Below are 19,724 nucleotides of genomic sequence, written 5' to 3' on the forward strand. Positions count from 1 at the left end.
AAGGCCGACTTCCAAAGATCTTTAAAATTGAGATGCCTCCAGCGACATTAGGTGGAGTGGCAGCCAAGATATCCAGCCTAGGATGCAGCCTTCCGTTTGAGAAACACCCATCTTAGGTTAAACAAACCCCCCACTTTAGTCAAAAGGTGGCGCTACAGAGCCCCTCCTACACGCCCATCTCTAAGGCTTTGCCCATGTCTGCTGGTCGACAACTCTAATGTGTGTCAAGTTTTCATATTAATATGCAAGTTTTGTGTTGCCATGACAACAGTATTCAAGATATCAAGAATCCTTTCACAGGTGTACATCTGTGGTGTCTTTACATTATTCTGACGAAGTTCGAGGCAAATCGGGTAAAAATATGAGGCCGATTTCAAAGCATTTAGAAAGTGACACATACTGACGGAGTTTAGTAGCAATCGGCTGAATCACCTAGGAGGAGGAGTATATCAAATTTCAGAGCATGCATTTTTCAAACAACTCACAATAGCCGACTTCCTTTTGGGATGACTTATAACTTAATGTGTGAAAGTTGTTTGGCTTGATGTGATCTATAAGTGTATGAAGTTTGGTTACTGTAGGTGAAAGTGGTGCACTACTGAGTCCCTCAAATACAACCATATAAAAGGGTGCGCCACAGAGCCCAATGATTCCAACGTGTGTGCAAAGTTTCAAGAGTTGTTGAGCATGTAAAGGGCCCCAAAAAGGGCCGAACGTTTGGGGGGAAAAATTACCTTAGGAAAACAAGTGAATAACGGAATAAGTGAAGACTGAAGACTGAAGACGACAGAAGTGCCTTCTAGATCATGACGATGATGTTTACTTGTAGGCATTGTGCTAATGGGTCATAAGATCTCAAAGTAGTCCAGCTGTTTCTTTGGGATTTCGGAAATGTGTTTTCACAAAGGCGTGTTAAATCATTTATGAGTCAGATTTCAAAGTGGAAAAATGAAAAATAAATCAGGGCCAGTTCAGAGCATCATGGCTGAGTCTCCTGACCCCATTTACTGAAAAAGTCACAATCAAAGGAGCACAGAAAGAAGTCTTTCAAGAACAAGACGTTACACTCCAAAATAAACTTCATACTAGTGTCAACAAGCAGATATTTTGATACCATTAGCAACAATGTTGAATTTTCAGAGGCCATATGACAGTACACAATATGAACAGACAGGAGGTCAACAACAATCAAACTGTTGAGCCTTATTTATCATTGCACACTTTTTCTCCACACACACACACACACACACACACATATATATATATATATATATATATATATATATATATATATATATATATATATATATATATATATATATATATATATATATATATATATATATATATATATATATATATATATATATATATATATGTTGGATATTCATTCTACATACCCCAAAGGTTATTCGAAATATGGCTCACATGCACACAAAGCTTCCATGTTTTTTTTAATGACTGAGCCATTTGGCCCTGTGACATTTCTCTATTAGAAGTCTTAATGTATAACTATAATTTTATGTGCGTCAGTCCATGATGTATTAATAAATAAAGTTAATCTCGGAGATCAGTAGGAACATGCTGTTCTTCACAGATGCACATCATGACCTAGACACATTTTTGCCATATTTTGTAAGTAGACCTGAACAGTCCTATTCCAGCTAAGATCCTATACAGTAGTCATCTGTATTAATTACACAACATGATGTGTATGCAATGACATAAGATAATAGACCTTGTTTTCTGAAAAAAGTGACAATACTCCAAAAAAAAAAAATTCTGCCAGTGAGGTAAGAAAAATAAACTTGTTTTCACTTTGAATTAAGATTTTTTTTTTTTTTATTAAGTATAAACTCAATAAGTTTTTACATTTTTTTTTTTTACTTAATATTTAAGTGCTTTTGCTTGTAAATATATCACGATTTAAGAATGTTTAGATATTTGTACTGGAAAACCTTTTTTTGCAGAGTACATTTTGTATCAAAGGCTGTGCTTTTAAAGCACAACATATAAGTAATTATAAGTTGACCCACATATCAGTTCATGGAATGGTTGGTGTCTTTCATCTTTGTTAAGTGGTCAGAAAATCTGCAATTAGTCTAGCATATCACCGTCCTTTTGAAGTTTTCTTGATATTTATTGTTTGATTAAACCTTTCATACTAAGATCTTAAGATGATACAGCTGAAACAAGGAAGCATCTCTACTGTGTTATATAAGCTAAGCAGATTGATGTCCTCTGGTCTGTTTACCCTGAAATCAACTCTGTGAAGGAGCTCAAATTATCTAGACCACTTTGCCAACATTCTGATGCCAAACAAGCTTGTAGATGCTGTTTGTAATTCCTAATGGCAACATAATGCAAGAGGGCTTCCAAATAAGGTGCACTGACTCTCAGCGATCAATTGATATTCAGGTTTGGATTCCCCCAGAAGCCCTGAGATGGGCGTCAGCCAGAGATTTTGGTTTTTCATAATACTGCATCACATTTACTTATGCAACAAAGTGATGATAACATCTATCAACTGCTGCAGCCTCTGTTGCGAAATAACACAAGTTTTATAGGTCAAATCAACAACTTTGTCAGAGTGTTTAAGGTAACAAGATAGTTTGAGTCCATCTGCCAAAACATTTATTGTTCAAATTTGAGTGGGGAAAGAGAGACAACATTGCTATTAAAGCAATTAATATGCTTTGTATATATATTAGACTTTTCTTTTATGTTCACCTAATTATGTGCAGCATTCAATGCTTATGCATTTGATGTCTTTATGAGTTTCTGCTTGTTTCTGTAACACTGAGTGCACTCGTTTGTTCCCCTCCTCACCTTGTTCTCTGCAGAGGTAGGAGTAAAAGCCCTCTGATTTCAGCATAATGAGCAGTGAGCCCCATCCGAGCAGGACAGCAGAGAACAACAGGCTTTCGATCACCGCAGTAATCGCCATCCACCAGCGCCTGGAGAAGGCTGTGGCCAGTGAGGGAGCCATGACTGAAGGAGATGATACAGTCTGTGCTGGGATTGGAATACAGAGGAAATCCCCCTAAACTTTGGGCAATCCTGTGAAAGTGGCCATAGAGTTGGATGTCAGTTATTTAATGTTGAATACTAAATAATATTAATAATACATTTCTATGTTTAATTGCATTGTTTTTCACAGCACATAGTGAATGTTCTTTTGTTGACACTTTGCAACTCCTGTCGAACATCATTTAGATTCAGTTCCTTTGTCTCGTTTAGCTACAAAACAGCTCATAAACAAAAAACAGCTGAGTTCCAAAAGAAATGTCGTTGATCGAAACTCCGCCCATTTCCCGCCTCTAGTCCCTCCCTGCTAGCCTCCGATTGGCTGTTTGAACATTCTGTTCTCCCCCATTGGCTACGAGATAAACAGATTCAGAGAGCAGCTCCACGTGAAACCAAGATCCAGCCGGTTCGAACCAGTGCGGCGCGAGCCTATCGCTTTGTGCTACAGATAAATCTGTGCAAAATGTATTTATCCACAGGCGAAGTGACATTACGTCATACAAATAAACTATTCGATAACATAAACGATGTAGTTAGTGGAATGCAAACAGACATCTTACACATATTGTTTTATACGCTCACAAACGCCTCATAAAACTATTTCAAGCATTAAAACTCGATCCTTTTTCTGGTTGAAATTTCTCGCGCACGATGTCTTATTTGTGTTCCCGTTAAACTGTATCCTGCGGAAAACGAGCAGCCCTAAAACTGGTCTGAACTGGACAGGCATCATCATCAGTGCCTCCGCCTGTGTGTATGTGCACCCTCTCCCCTCCTTCATCAGGCATACAGAGCTCAGCTGTTCAGTGTACACACACTCTGCACTGAATAACACACGCGATAAATGCACTTCCTGGTTATCGCTTCACAATAGTGTTCTGTAGGCTACTAGGCTAAATAAATGCTCGCTGTAAAAATGTAGACATTATAATATATAGGCTACCTAAAATATGATGTGCCAACAGTTCCGTTTCCCATTCATCCTATGATACTGCAAAACACGGTTTCTCGGTTGCAATTGTAACAACATGACAATTGTTAAGTATTTTTCGGAAATGAGCAATTGTCGAAGATATTCAGAGCAAGTTGAATGCCATACAGCTGTTTAGACATTGAACAAAGTTGCGGCATTAAACTCATTAACCGCGTTATACAGAATTCAAACAATATCACAGTTCAGTTACGTCAAAACGTGCAATGACATGATAAAATACAATTATTGAAATACGGTCTTAGTCTTTGACAAGGAAGGATTGTGCAAAATAATCATTTTTATAACAATATCTAATATTTTTAAAACAAAAATAAACGATTGACTTCCTCAATAACAGTATAAACTGTGTGAAATGTATATAAAATTACTGTATTACATTATCAACAGTCTTATCAGGAAAACTTACAATAGAGCATCCTTATAATAAGTCATACCTATTTCCTTCACCAAATCCTCGCTTCGGCTCTCTTCAGAGTAGTAAAGGTTTAGGCAACCTTCTGATGCCAATTTCACTCTTTGGGTTATGCTCATACATACATTTATTCCCCAACATCTCTTATTCCCGATTTTATATTTGCACCGCTTGCTTCACACAAACAAGCCAACTTACCCATTGGCTGGTTCCTGAGCTAGAGATGAGAACAGCCAATCAGAGCACCGCTCGGCGAAAATATATAAATAATTGCACATTATATTTTGCTCCAGCGCAAAGAACATTCACAGAACACACACGCCAGATTGTTGTTGTGGTCCCTGCTACAATTCTACGGAATTTGATGACCTTTTATGGCTTTTTAACATTCATTAAAAAAACAACAACAAAACAAAACCAAACAAAGGAAGCCGTCCTCGTACTTCAATATCTCTCATAATAATGACCAAGCTGATCTTCACTAATGATTATTGCTAAACTTTTAGAAGAATGGTACATAAAATAGATTAAATATCACTTATCGTAAAAGAATTTGACAAATGTCAAATGTACATTAAGGCTTTCCCATGAAAAAGAAACAATGTCTCTTTGAGTATCAGACTTGAGCTCTTTTCGAACTTCTGAAGTCGCATTTATCTGTGATCTGTTTATCAAAGATGATTAACATTGCATAAATAGCCTAATTGCGTAGCACAAAGCAAAAGAGGTATTGTGATAGAGGGGAACTGAAAAAATGACCAAAACACTTTTTACGGTGTTATTATCAGGTTTTCTGTTGTTGCTTGCAATCCTTCTAAGCACTAAACTCAACAAAGGAGTGAGTCGCAAAACATTACGTCGTCATCTGGTGGTTTAAATGATCAACTACATACACATATAGCTAAGTAAGCTACTTTATTAGGGATTACTGATATTAAATATTCTTCAGGAACATGTGAAGAATTTTTTGCTGTTCATCCTCTATTTTGCACATCAATAAACTTGCAATGTTTGAGATTCTGGGTAGATACTTACAAAAACTGTTATCGTTTAATGTTTACAAATTTACATGACAACAATTTAGTTAGTAATATAATCCATTACATTACATATTTAAGGTATAATATAATCTGACTACTTTTGGATTACTGTTAGATTATTTTGACCTAACTTGTTTATCACATTGATTTGAGTAGAATGATCTTGATATAAAAATACAAAGAGAAAGAAAATATATTCCATTCTTTGTTATCAATAACATGGAAGTGCATTATATATTACATTAAGTCAGGGTTTCCCAGACTGGGGTTCCTGAGTTGAATGAAAATGTATTACGTAATTATATCATAAACAAAACTAAATCATTTTAAAACAATAAAAATATAAAAAATGTTTTTATTTGTTTGCCTGCATGTCATGTGACAATTAACCGACATTAGAGAACTGTGAACTTAAATAATTAATTATTATTATTATTGACTTGATTTTATTATTGAACTAACTTAAAAATTAAAGTCTCAGGGGGTACTTCAAGTAAATATATTAGGTCAAAGAAATATCAACTGACAAAAAAGTTGGGGAATCCCTGCAATACATGTAAATATGAAATAAGTGAAATTGTACATTTTATATGTGTTTGAAAGACAAAAGCTTCCAAAGACATGAATGCATGGTTAAATAACTCACTGAAACTGAGTGATAATTCAAATAATAATTAATGTGTGAATCAGGAGTTCAGTGTTGAGAAAACACGTTAAAAGTGAAATGATTTCTGCAAATCCAGTGATCCATTGCTTTGCGGGTCTCAGTTTTCAGTGATGGTCACATGACTGTGTGTGCCAAAAACCTAGAAGATCTTCTGAACGTATACAAGCAGTAGGAGTTTTAAAAAGTAACTGTAGTCTGACCAAAGTATTTGAACACGTAATATAATCTAATTACAAGTACTTAATTTTTGGAATCTGATTACACAATCCATAATTCATGTCATCCGTTACTACCCAGCTCTGTGCACATGTATGGTAAGCCTTTGCATTCAACACAGCAGGCATCAATATATGGAATAATACATCTGAAGCAATGCGTTTTGAACTTTGGTGTGATGACAAACCACAGACTCCATTACCAAAGCAAACTGGAATCTGGAGAACCCATATAATGTGTTTATTAAACATCTATTCGTACATCTTGTTTTAATGATTGCATAACAACAATTTGCGTTGTAAGAATTGCTAAGCAATAATACTTGTTATAACAATTCATATTTCATGATGTTATGACAATGCATGGACCTACATTATGCAACTTTCAGAAAGAAGACAGGCGTGCAAATAACACTATTATCTGACTGGCCTGATGTAAAGTAACAGTAATAAATAAAGGAAGTCAATAGTTAGCAATAGTTTCACGTCACTTTGAATGAATTGCATCGACTAACCAAAGAATACTATGCCTTTGTGTATTTTACACATACATTTTTACTTCTGTTTATGAAGCATCTTAGAAGAGCCCTGAGCTCTGCATGTAAAAGCGCCCAGAAAAAAAGGGCAATAAACCAAAACTGTGGCAGAAAGAGAAAGAAGACAATAATTTACAAAGTACAAGAAGAACTGACGTGTGTTAAGCCACTTTAGGGTCCTGAAAGCACTTAAAAGTTTGAGTAAAATCTTGTTGTGTGGCTTTTAGCCAAAAGCTGTAACGTTTTTGCTAATAAAAAGTTATTTCAAAAAAAAAAAGAAAGATGAATAACTGTCTATGAATCATGGACAGTTTGGGTTATATTACTGCTGATTAAAAAACATATTATAAATGTTCCATACCAATAAGTAGTCACAGCTTTTTCAAGAGTGGTTAACAGTATTATAAAAAGTAACATATCAGTTGCACTTATATTAAAACAATGTATGAATGAACTAATGTTCAGCAATGCAAATGCCCTTTTAGACAAATATTCCACTGGCTCGTCGGTTGTGGGTCAGACGCAAACTTTAATGTCAAGGTTTGGTCTGGTCTTTGCGAATTCTTTCATCTGCTTGACGCCATCTTTGGTAAACCTGTTGTCAAACATCCTGCGATGGATAAAGAAAATATATGCCACTTATGTTACAGAATCACGAGCGAATAACCTGAAATAATTGAGCTCTAAGTGGTTCTTACCACAGGTACTCTAATGTAGTGTTCTCTTTGAGCGCAGCCATGAGGACTTCTGCTCCTCTGTCTGTCACTAGGTTGTCACGAAGTCTATTGAAGGCAAAATGTTTAAACACAGTGAACACTGAAGATAAATAATTGATTAAAAAGACTGCAATGGTGGAGATTAGTCTTGATCACCTGATATCTGTCAGAGTGCAATTCGTCCTCAACAAGTCTGCAAGATAACCAGCTCCAGCATCTCCAATTTTATTGATGGCCATTCTAATGAAATATATTGTAAACATAGAGTAAGATGCAACATATGTGTACTTGTAACAAAAAATGCTGTTGTTTTTCTCCATTGTTCACCTGAGATCAGTCACAGTACGATTTTCTTTTAGTGCTTCCACAAGGATTTTCAGGCCTTCACAGCCAAGCTCTGTCGCAACCACCCTATATCGAACACACACAGTCATTCTAAAGTCTCACTTTTTACTATTTTCCATATTTATAATATTTTTTTATCCATTATATAATAATTTCTATTTTACATTGTTTAATTATTTTATATTTATTTCTTAATTTCATTTTTATTTCACTTACCACAGCCTCTGAATGCGACAATCTGGGTTCCTCAGAACGAGGGATAACACAGAAGCTCCCTCTGAACCAAGAGGATTCTGGCCCAGGCTTTATGCAAAGAACATACAATAAATAATCATATTTAACATTGAGTGCATCATGTCTGCCCCAATTATGCCTACAGTTTGTACCTGCCTACATTATTTACCTGAGTGTTGAGAAGAGAGGAAGGACCGGTAGGAGCCGGCGTAATCCGTCAGCATCAAGTCCTTGAGCGTCCAAATTTAAAACCTGCAGATCTGGGCTGAGCTGTAACAGGAAAGCCAGCTCGCTCCAGTCCCTGTTTACCGGACCGGACTGACCTAGGGCTTGCTGTGAAAGAACTTTCATCCAACCCTGTAGTCGCTGTGACAAACCAGGGTCCTGGGCCTCATATAGACAGTGGCATACATTGACCTGCCTCTCCGGGCTGAGGGTGGAGCTCTGGAGTTGGGAGTCTAACAGATGGAGGAGGAAAGGAGGAGTTGGGTCTGGAGAGGTCTGGCAAAGGAGCAGATGCATCTTGGGCCCATCAGGGAAAAATCCATTGAGGATGAGACGTGTTCTAGGAACCAGCAGACCGCATACAAACCTGGATAAGCGGAAATAACTGGTCGGTTATGAAATGTAGTCATCATAGTAGATGAGATATCAAAAAATCTTTTAAAAAGAAGAACACTGAGTTGCAAAAAATGAACTGAGCTTACGGTGGCCCAGTAGTGCACAACACAACGCAATATAAAAAGCAAACATAAGTTCACAACACAACGGAAAAAAGCCACAACACAACAGAAATGCAATGTTGCATTTAAAACAGTTGGAACAAATACAGTATTTGTATTAATGTTGGTCTCATTGGGTTTGAAAATGATTTATGTTTTCAAGAAAACTTTCAGTTTATTTGATATATAAATATATATATAAATATATATATATATATATATATATATATATATATATATATATATATATATATATATATATATATATATATATATATATATATATATATATATAATATATATATATATATATATATATATATATACAGTGGGGCAAAAAAGTATTTAGTCAGCCATCAATTGTGCAAGTTCTCCCACTTAAAAAGATGAGAGAGGCCTGTAATTTTCATCATAGGTACACTTCAACTATGAGAGACTGAATGAGAAAAAAAATCCAGAAAATCACATTGTCTGATTTTTAAAGAATTTATTTGCAAATTATGGTGGAAAATAAGTATTTGGTCAATAACAAAAGTTCATCTCAATACTATGTTATATACCCTTCGTTGGCAATGACAGAGGTCAAATGTTTTCTGTAAGTCTCCACAAGGTTTTTACACACTGTTGCTGGTAGTTTGGCCCATTCCTCCATGCAGATCTCCTCTAGAGCAGTGATGTTTTGGGGCTGTCACTGGGCACCACGGAATTTCAACTCCCTCCAAAGATTTTCTATGGGGTTGAGATCTGGAGACAGGCTAGGCTACTCCAGGACCTTGAAATGCTTCTTACGAACTCCTTCATTGCCCGGGCGGTGTGTTTGGGATCACTGTCATGCTGAAAGACCCAGCCACGTTTCATCTTCAGTGCCCTTGCTGATGGAAGGAGGTTTTTACTCAAAATCTCACGATACATGGGCCCATTCATTCTTTCCTTTACACGGATCAGTCGTCCTGGTCCCTTTGCAGAAAAACAGCCCCAAAGCATGATGTTTCCACCCCCATGCTTCACAGTAGGTATGGTGTTCTTTGGATGCAACTCAGCATTCTTTCTCCTCCAAACACGACAAGTTGAGTTTTTAGCAAAAAGTTCTATTTTGGTTTCATCTGACCATATGACATTCTCCCAATCCTCTTCTGGATCATCCAAATGCTCTCTAGCAAACTTCAGACGGGCCCGGACATGTACTGGCTTTAGCAGGGGGACACGTCAGGCACAGCAGGATTTGAGTCCCTGGCGGCGTAGTGTGTTACTGATGGTAGCCTTTGTTACTTTGGTCCCAGCTCTCTGCAGGTCATTCACTAGATACCCCCGTGTGGTTCTGGGATTTTTGCTCACCGTTCTTGTGATCATTTTGACCCCACGGGTGAGATCTTGCGTGGAGCCCCAGATCGAGGGAGATTATCAGTGGTCTTGTATGTCTTGCTCCCACAGTTGATTTCTTCACACCAAGAAGTCTTCCTTCTTCACAGTCTTCCCAGCCTGGTGCAGGTCTATAATTTTGTTTCTGGTGTCCTTTGACAGCTCTTTGGTCTTGGCCATAGTGGAGTTTGGAGTCTGAGTGTTTGAGGTTGTGGACAGGTGTCTTTTATACTGATAACGAGTTCAAACAGGAGCCATTATTTTTTTTCTCATTCTGTCTCTCATAGTTGTACCTATGATGAAAATTACAGGCCTCTCTCATCTTTTTAAGTGGGAGAACTTGCACAATTGGTGGATGACTTAATACTTTTTTGCCCCACTGTATATAAAGAACAGCATGTGTTTGTATTAGAATCTTCTGTAACAGTATAAATGTCCTTACTGTCACTTTTGATCAATTTAATGCATCCTTGTTTTAGAAGTATTAAATTCGTAAAAAATTAAAAAACGTACTGTCGCCAAACCTTTGAACGGTATTGTATAATGTTACAAAAGCTTTCTATTTCAGATAAATGCTATTCTTTCTTACTTTCTTTTAATCAAAGACTCCTGAAAAAAAAAATGTACACAACTGTTTTCAATATTGATGTTAATAAGAAATGTTTAGAATGAATTCTAAAGGATCATGTGACACTGGAGACTGAAGTAATGACGCTGAAAATTCAGCTTTGCCATCACAGGAATAAATTACATTTGTAAATATATTCAAATAGAAAATAGTTGGTTTAAATTGTAATAATATTTCACAATATTGCTGTTTTTTTTCTCTTTTTTTTGTATTTTGAATCAAATAAATGCAGCCTTGGTGAGCAGAAGAGACTTCTTTTAAAAACATTAAAAAAAAAACTAAAAACCTACAACAGCAGTGTATATATACAGTATTTTTTACAAATATTAATTCTTATTTTTGAATGATACATTTTTGGCGAGTTGTGCCACATGCACAACATTTTACAACCTGTACTTAAGTCAAGTCAAGTCAACTTGATTTATATAGCACTTTTTACATTACAGATTGTTTCGAAGCTGTTTTACAGTGATAATAGGAAAATAATGCAACAAAGATTGTTTCGGCTGCACAGCAGCTCTAGAAGAAAAGAGTATCATTGTCCAGCTTAAGTAAGTTCAGTGTGGATTTATTTCGGTTTTAAAAATCAGTAGTTTTTAATTTAGTTATTTTATCTATTCAGCTGCTCTGGTGAAAACAGTGATAATATCATTGTCCAGCTCTACGGTGGCCCAGTAATGCACAACACAACGAAATTTAAAAAGCATACATAAGTTCACAGCACAACGAAATCAAGCCACAACACAACGAAATAAAGCCACAACACAATGAAATCAAGCCACAACACAACAAAATCAAGCCACAACACAACAAAAAAGCCACAACACAACGAAATCAAGCCACAACACAACGAAAAATCCACAACACAACGAAATAGCCACAACACAGCGTAAATACTCCCGACCACTAGGGGGCTCATGAAGTGTGGTAAAGTTAGTTTTCCTTGCATTGTTCTATAGATTCGCCAGTCTTACAAATATTTAAACACTACGATCAGTTTTAAGTGTGCAATTGTATATCGACATGAAATATCAATTCAAAATCACCTACGTGCATTATAGCTGCATATTTATACTCGAGAACGCTTTGACCCGCTGCCACGGCGCTAAACGAACGTCTGCCAAATTAAATTAACTTTTTTTTTTTTACTTTCAAATTCCAATGTTGTGTTGTGCATTACTAAGTCAGTTTTACCAATACAATCAAGCTCTGGAATTTTAACAAGTCTATTTTTAAATGTAAAAAAAGTAATTTTAATTCATACAAATTATACGTTTCAACCACTTGGTGGAATTGGCAGACGTTCCCTACCCCGCCGTGGTATCAGGTCAAAGCATTCTCGAGCATAAATATGCAGCTTTAATGCATGTAAGTGATTTTGAATTAATATTTAATGTCGATAAACAATGGTTAGCCAACATACTGTTAAAACGAATTGTGGTATTGATATATTTGTAAGATTGCCGATTCTATAGAATAGTGGCAACTTTACCACGCTCCGAGTGCCCCCGAGTGGTTGGGAGCATTTCCGTTGTGTTGTGGCTTGATTTCATTGTGTTGTGGCTTTTTCTTTGTGTTGTGGCTTTTTCGTTGTGTTGTGGCTTTTTTCCGTTGTGTTGTGGCTTGATTTATTTGTGTTGTGACTTTTCCGTTGTGTTGTGGCTTGTTTCCATTGTGTTGTGAACTTATGTTTGCTTTTTATATTGCGTTGTGTTGTGCACTACTGGGCCACCGTAAGATCAGTTCATTTCTCATTCAATGGTCTCAATGCAGTCAGATCAATAATATTGTTGAATATTAAGTGTCCCCTGTACTAACCATTTTGTGTTATAAAAAGCTAACATTTTCCTCCGTTACATCATTTTCTGTTTTGTTTTTTTTTCATGTTGGTTGTACCGCATGACTTTAATTTAGCAAGTGTTCCAGATATTAATAAACATTTTTTGGGGAAAAAAATTCTAATAAAAACAAGAGCAAAATATCAATATAAAAAATATCAAAATGAAAAGATGTGCATTCAAGTCACTGTCTGTGTGAATTGCATTTGTAATGATTTTGAATAAAAACCTGTTAATGAAAATGCAGTTTAAAAGGTACCTGCAGAAAAGATCCATGTGTCCAGACTGATGTTGTACACCACAGCGAAGGGCCTTCTTAATACGTCTGCGGAAGAGCTGCCTCGGTCTGCCGAATTTGTTAAAGGCTGATGCCATCTGCTTAAACGCAGACTGAAGATACCGGCCTGTGCTTGGTTTGAGGCCTAAAAATGGATCGGATCCTGAGAGTGACTGAAGAACATAGTACAGGGCAGCCAGGAACTCCTGCACGCTGGTGTGGATGAAATGGAAGCCCTTTTCAAAGGTGAGGGATGCTCGATCCTCTTTAAGTATCTCAAAGAGGAACACCTGTGAGATTTTGGTGCTATCCAGATTAAAAGAGCTCAAATCAGAGCTTTCGAAGATGAACCGTCTCTCCAGGAGGCCTTTGAAGGCCATAGCTCCCAAGCTTCTGAGTATAGGCTGTATTTCGCCAAGGACATGAGGGGCGTGCTGAAGCCTGATGTGATGGGAGCCCTCGCAACGCCCTTGCACATGGAATAGCACGATGGATTTCACAAAGCAGCAGTAGATCTCAGTGATCGTGACTGGTTTGGAGCTCTCCTCAGAAGGTCCCAATGAAGAGTTTGGTTGGTTGGGTTCCTCGAGGACTCCATTTTCTCCTGACTTGTCACCTACAGGATCAGGACAAAGGCAGGAACCACCATCATGCAAGGCGGTGGACATGATCCAACAGAATGCGGGAATGTGGCACATGAGGAGAAGGGGCTTATGGGTGGACACAGAGGCCCACACTACAGCGGCAGCCTCCGGCGAACTGCAGTTCTGCTCAAAGTACTGCTTTTGCTGGGCTAAAGAGAAACCTAGCAGACTGTAAAACTGGCTGACCAGCACTGGAGGAACTTTGGAGACTGCGTGAGGTCGTGAGGTGAGGAAAATGGACACGCCTGGAAGCAGAATTCCCTTGAGTAAGTTCACCACAATGGATTGTATAGGCTGCACCCTCTCAGGATTTGAGCACTTGGGAGTGTGTTCGAAATTGAGAGGATAGCAGAATTCATCCAAACCATCTAAGATGAGAAAAAACTGGTTTGGGTTTGAGCTCATCAACTCGTGCAGGAAAGGTTTCAGGTGGATGTAGTGATCCGAGAGCAGGTCGTGCAAGCTCTGCTCTTGAGTTATGAGGTTGAGCTCACGAAAGGACAGAGATAGGACAATCTTGGACGAGGTGGTTTCTGCAGCCCACTCTCGCACCAGCCGTCTCACAACCGTGGTTTTCCCACTTCCAGCAACTCCTGACAGCATATTCACACCACTCGATAGGTTGGACAGCAGATTCTCATACACATCCCTGAAAACGCAGATCTCATCCGTGTGTGTCCTGAAAGCATCCCCAACTCCTGCCGACTCATGTCGGCATTGAGAAAGCGCTGCATAACCAGCTTGTCTTGAGAAGGTGATATCAGTCAAGTTCCAGGTTTCACCCTGCCCTAAATTGTGTCCTCTGATGCTGAGATAGTCCACCAGGCTGTGCTGCCTGGCCAAGATGTCCTTGTGCCTTATGAGATGCTCTTGCCTGTTGCCCTGTCCTGGCTTTGTGGTCTCACCTTCAACACTTTTCAGTATGTAGAGGAACGCCCTGCATGATTCTTCTCCTCGCCCGTTCAGCACATCCAACAGAATTCTCATACATTCCCGCTCACCTCTAACAGCCGAACCTCTGATGAGACTGATGTCCTCCTCGGTCACCGCCCCGACGTTAAACAGTACGTCCAGAAGGCGTGTCAGGTGTTTGCTGTAGTTCTCCACCAGCTCCACGCGACGCTGTTGAATTTCTGTGCTACAGGCTCCAACAGCCATCACTTTAATATGTTTATGATAATGGGGGAGTTTGGGCCCCCCTAATTAAGGCTTGACCTCCCCCACCCTAAAGGAAGTCAAAAGAAAACATGTAACTTAAAAGTAGCTATTTATAATGATTATTTTTACATATAAGTATATCAGTAATGTTTTCAAACAACCACAAAAGCTCACAAAATGCTGCATTTGAAGAAGCAATGAGCGTTTTCCGTTTGGATCGGTATCGGACAGTTTAGGCCTACTGTCATTACTTAATTGGAAATGTATGTATCTAAATATAAACACAATAACAAATAGAAAATTAGTATTGATGATTGTTGGTTATGAAAGGGACAACAAATAAATCGTGCGAATATAGGCTACTTCACGCCCAGAAAGGAACAGAAAAACTGAAAAGGTCTACAACATAAATGTACTGTTTAATTCGTGTACATCCAATGAATAAATCAACAGTTCCGAATAAGAACAACGAAATGACTTCATAAAAAAATGAACTTACAGGATCACACGCATTATTCCCAAACTTCCGTACTCCCATTGATTGAATAGCGGTTGAAAGTGAAACTCCGCTTTAGCGACATAAGCGTATTACATACCATAATCTTGACAAAACAGAAACGCTTATCGATTACACGTATTATTGCGCACGTCGCAATAGTGAAACAGAAAGATCTTAGATGTCTACAAAAAGTATGACTGAAATACTCTGTATGTGTTTTTCTCCAAGTCACCTGATCTATTGGGCAATAGCAGATTTCAAGAAGTTGAAGGATCTCCACCCATTGCCAGTCTTCTTGTGCGTGACTGGTTTCGGTTTACTGATGTTTACCAATGACAAGAAATAACTTTATAATTAATTAAACTCCAACAGGTTAACATACAGACTCTATTCAAAATGCTTTTGTTTTGCTGTGCTTTGTACTTTCATAAACTGGATAGTTTAAAGAAATTAAACATTAGAATAACTCTCATTGACATTACATTCCTACAATGTACAATTCATTAATTAAAAAAAAAAGACATCATAATTACATCAGTCTCTCTATTCCCCTGGCCTTCTTTTTCTTTCCTGTATGTTATTGTTAACAAAACCTTTAAAATACTAATATTTCCTTTGTGAAATGCACCCCCCCCCCTCCCAAAAAAACAACAACAACAACATAGGTTGCGACTTATACCTTAAATAATGAGTTCACAAATACCCATCCCATGAAAAATACAGGGCTGACACCTCAATGTTTTTAATCAGCTTTAATATGCTCAGATACATTGTCAGTTTGCTTCAAATTGACAGATTTCCAGGTATTTTACACAAATAGTATAAAACAAAAAAACTACAAAGTGTGAATTACATCTCAACTGGTGGGCCATGAGTTTGTGTGGACAGTATTGGGGTATTTTATAAATGTCAAAAATAGATATTTGTTCTAAATACATTACATGCGGCACTTGCGCGTACAACAGAATTGAACGTGTATTCGTAGTTTTCTTTTAAGAATCCTCAACTATGACCCTAGCTATGGTAGGCACATTCTCATTTAAAAGGCAATATCAAATCATTGTGTTATTAATAGTTTTCGGTGTGCAGGGTATGCCAGATTTCCACTTTTAGTTTCCAAAATAACATTTAAACTTAGTTTGCAAACATTTAGTAGTGCTTTGTTACTTTTTATCTACATATACACAAAGCCGCCATAAGCAAACAAGCCATTTTTTTGTAGATAACACACAACTTCCCCAACTATTAAGGCTAAAAACATCTCTCACAAGCTTAGAGCAGTGCTAATGTGGGGGGGGGGGGGGGGGGGGGAATGGCATTAATAGGAGAGATTATTGTGTCCAGTGTATTAGGAGCACAAAGCCTGAGTGATTTACCACTGGAGTGTGTGAGGAACGGCCTGTCTTTCAATCTTTTGTCCATTACTAGATTTCATCCCATTTCTACAGGAACACATTTCTCATCTTATCTTATCAAATGTACTCTCTAACCCTATCTCCAGATCTCCAAAATCTTAATAGGAGTAATGAATGACGAATCAATCACAATGTAAAAAAGGGGGCTGGTGCTCTAGCATAGTTACTATCACCGGTTGTAACATGCGCATTCTTTCCATCAACATCTTCAGGAGCCTTTTCAAACATGACCCGCACCTTCAATGCACTTGGCATACGTCCTTTAATGGTTCGACCTCACTTCTCTCGAACACATCAACTAATATTAATAACTTACTAGGATTGTGAGCAAAATTATGTCGCACAAATAGAACAGGTTTATCCGTCCATATAAACATCTTCTATATGCAAAAAGTAATTAATACCTTTCCTATGAATGTTTTAATTGAGTTAGCAAGTAATTATAACTCACATTACAATAACTCACTTGAAGATTAAAATGTACTGTGTCCGAGAAGGTTTGGATTGCAGAACCCATGGAAAAATAATCATGGGTGAACATAAATAGAACTGAAGTCAATAACTACTCATTATGAACCCTGATTTTCCTCATTAACATGGCTGAGGTCACCTTCTCTAACAAATCACATCCCCCAAAAAAGCTAAAGACAGAGTGCAGATAAAATGCACACATATATATATATATATATATTGTTATTTCTTGGCTTCAACGTATAAAATCATAATATTCATTTAACAGTATTAAACCCCAAAACATAAATAAGTTGCAGGATTTTCACAACTGAAAGCAGAGGCCTTTGGTGCAGCTGGCTGGCGTCTCATTGGCAGAGATAAGCTCCACCTGTAGTCATGTGATTGATGAACTAAAGGGCATATCTGGAAGATCATGTGAGAACGCAGGAAGTGCTTGGTCATGACTCGTCCATCATCTTGAGTTGAGGCGAGGGGCAGTCTGAGGAATAAAAATACACCTGTTAATTTTTCTCATCGAAATAATTTTGATCAATTTCTATTAATTTCTTCAGCAATGCTCACCACAGAAAGGTGTCCATCCTTAGCCTTGGCTATCAGCAACTCTGAGCCCGATGTAAAATCTATGATCCCTTCTTTTCCATGAGCCACATTGAACTTTATACTGTCAATGAGAGGGAGAGCAAACTATTTTATTAATAAATTAAGTATAATAGTTTCATAAACTAAACTCTGAGAAAGTTGAAACTCAATGTGTTTTACAAAATTATACATTTTGTGCTTGCAACTCACCTCCCCTGGTTAATGTTAATGCTGTTCATCTTGTCAGCACAGATAGCCACTTTGGTTAACGTCTCGATCACATGCTCATTCTGAAGCACCACATCACCCTGACACCAAAACAGTTCACATATTCACTCTGAAAGCAGGGAGTTTAACACTTAAAGAAATTTAAAGCAAATAATTGATCTTTAGACTTACTTTCTGCTTATTGTCTTCAGAAGCAACATGGAGAACGAACACGCCGTCACTTAGAGAGCTGACAGAAATCCCTACAGATAAAACAGAAGTGGTCAATGTGTCACATTTTGATTTGTTGATTGATTCTTTTTTTATAAAGGTTTTGTCATGGCTATATGAAATAAAGCATTCAAGTCTGCTTGAAAACTCATTCTGGGTTCATGTGAATGCTTCACAATTCATATGACTGCAGTCTGTTCTAAAAGGCAAAAGTGAACCATTAACGATAGCGAATATTAAGTGTATCTTTGCAATTAACCAGATAAAGCTAGTACTCATGGTAGTACTCACATTGATAACGTAATGTGAAAGTAACGAAACTCTGGTTCCAACCAAGCAGTCAAACTAAGGGTGCTTTCACACCGGAACATTTGTTTCTGAACCTGGTGCGGTTCAATTAGACATATGTGAACACGGCAATCGCGCTCGGATCCGCACCAAAACAATCGCTCTGAGACTGCTTGAACGAGGTGGTCTCGACCCGATTGCAAACAAACTCTGGGACGGTTCGCTTGAGGTGTGAAAGCAATCCAACCCAAATGGTATTATAATTTGGCTATATAAAAAGCAGTAGTGTCTGATTCTGTGAGTGGGCACATTAGTTATTATAGTTGAAAACCAAAAGAGCATCACTTCATCTTAAAATGTGTAATTACGCTTCTCCGTGCGAGAATGCCTTGATTTCTGCTCTAGCTGAATTACACGAATAACATTCGTATAGTGTTTGCGTGTGTCTTGAAAGTTATAAATAAAGCCAAGCTCATGGAGCGAACTTGATGGATAACGCAGAGACAGTTGTTCTCACATGTGATTTGTGTAAACACATTTAGGTACGCTTTGAAAGGTTGCCTTGTGAAAGCGAACCGAACCAAGAAGAAAATGCAACATTGTAACAAATTAAGTCCCTGTTTCAGAACATATGTATAGGTGTGAAAACGCCCTAACAGTTCTCTATCTCTTCTACTTCTCACCTTTCAGTGAGTTGTAATCGATCCGCTGTTTCAGTTTGGCCTCCTCCACAATAATGGCGCTGTCCGCCAGGAGCAGGAGCTGTCGGTTGCGAGCTTTGTATCCGTTTCTATCATACTTAGTCACTGGAACAGCGTACTGTGGGGAAGGACGGACACATTTTAGATTACATTAGCAGAGACAACGTTTACATTCCATCTATTATTACAGATGCTTCACAAATTGTTTGGTATGTTGCCTGAGGAAACACCTACAAACTCTGAGAAATAAAGTCATGTACAGTTTCTCACAGATTCAATGTAAAATGACAGACTTCTGACCTCTTTGGAGAGACTGATGAAAGGATTTATACAAAAGTAGTAGTGAACCACATTAAAGAGAGATTTCCAAAAAAAAGTAGCCCAGAATTCAACCCACCTTCATCTTGTCATTTCCCAGAACCTGTAGCACTTTAGGATTGATTTCCTCCCCATCTTAAGAAACACACACACACACACACACACACACACACACACACACACACACACACACACACACA

General features: G+C 37.8%; 3 protein-coding genes across 8 annotated transcripts in view; all 3 read right to left on the reverse strand.

Annotated features, from left to right (window-relative positions):
- slc43a2a (solute carrier family 43 member 2a) overlaps window positions 1-4,629 on the reverse strand; it is a 28,100-nt gene extending 23,471 nt beyond the window's left edge. The window contains exons 1-2 of the mRNA XM_079823081.1: window positions 4,456-4,629; window positions 2,830-3,060 (exon numbers count right to left, since the gene is read on the reverse strand). Coding sequence (XP_079679207.1) covers window positions 2,830-2,989 — 160 coding nt within the window. The 5' untranslated portion in view covers window positions 2,990-3,060; window positions 4,456-4,629. The remainder of the gene's footprint in view (window positions 1-2,829; window positions 3,061-4,455) is intronic.
- A 1,936-nt stretch (window positions 4,630-6,565) lies between these two features.
- Window positions 6,566-15,614, reverse strand: LOC307130161 (NLR family CARD domain-containing protein 3). 3 transcript variants are annotated; one of them, XM_079823077.1, is made up of 9 exons: window positions 15,312-15,550; window positions 14,987-15,083; window positions 12,993-14,879; window positions 8,356-8,778; window positions 8,169-8,255; window positions 7,935-8,018; window positions 7,764-7,847; window positions 7,590-7,673; window positions 6,566-7,501 (listed from the first exon to the last, which is right to left on the reverse strand). In XM_079823077.1, the coding sequence occupies exons 3-9, from the start codon at window positions 14,810-14,812 to the stop codon at window positions 7,408-7,410; spliced, it is 2,676 nt and encodes an 891-aa protein (XP_079679203.1). In that variant the 5' UTR covers window positions 14,813-14,879; window positions 14,987-15,083; window positions 15,312-15,550; the 3' UTR covers window positions 6,566-7,407. The 3 variants fall into 3 exon arrangements, with proteins under 3 accessions (XP_079679203.1, XP_079679202.1, XP_079679201.1); XM_079823076.1 differs by lacking the exon at window positions 14,987-15,083 and having other exon boundaries at window positions 15,544-15,614; XM_079823075.1 differs by lacking the exon at window positions 14,987-15,083 and having other exon boundaries at window positions 15,312-15,567.
- Window positions 15,615-16,038: 424 nt separating this feature from the next.
- myo1cb (myosin Ic, paralog b) overlaps window positions 16,039-19,724 on the reverse strand; it is a 55,234-nt gene continuing 51,548 nt past the window's right edge. For all 4 annotated transcript variants that reach the window (XM_079823071.1, XM_079823073.1, XM_079823072.1 and 1 more), the window contains 6 exons: window positions 19,604-19,659; window positions 19,189-19,324; window positions 18,179-18,249; window positions 17,990-18,087; window positions 17,762-17,861; window positions 16,039-17,678 (listed from right to left, as the gene is read on the reverse strand). In XM_079823071.1, the coding sequence (XP_079679197.1) occupies window positions 17,652-17,678; window positions 17,762-17,861; window positions 17,990-18,087; window positions 18,179-18,249; window positions 19,189-19,324; window positions 19,604-19,659 (488 nt within the window). In that variant the 3' untranslated portion in view covers window positions 16,039-17,651. The remainder of the gene's footprint in view (window positions 17,679-17,761; window positions 17,862-17,989; window positions 18,088-18,178; window positions 18,250-19,188; window positions 19,325-19,603; window positions 19,660-19,724) is intronic.

The sequence above is a fragment of the Gobio gobio genome, assembly GCF_949357685.1.
Source record: "Gobio gobio genome assembly, chromosome: 8".
In the NCBI taxonomy this organism is placed as follows: Eukaryota; Metazoa; Chordata; class Actinopteri; order Cypriniformes; family Gobionidae; genus Gobio; species Gobio gobio.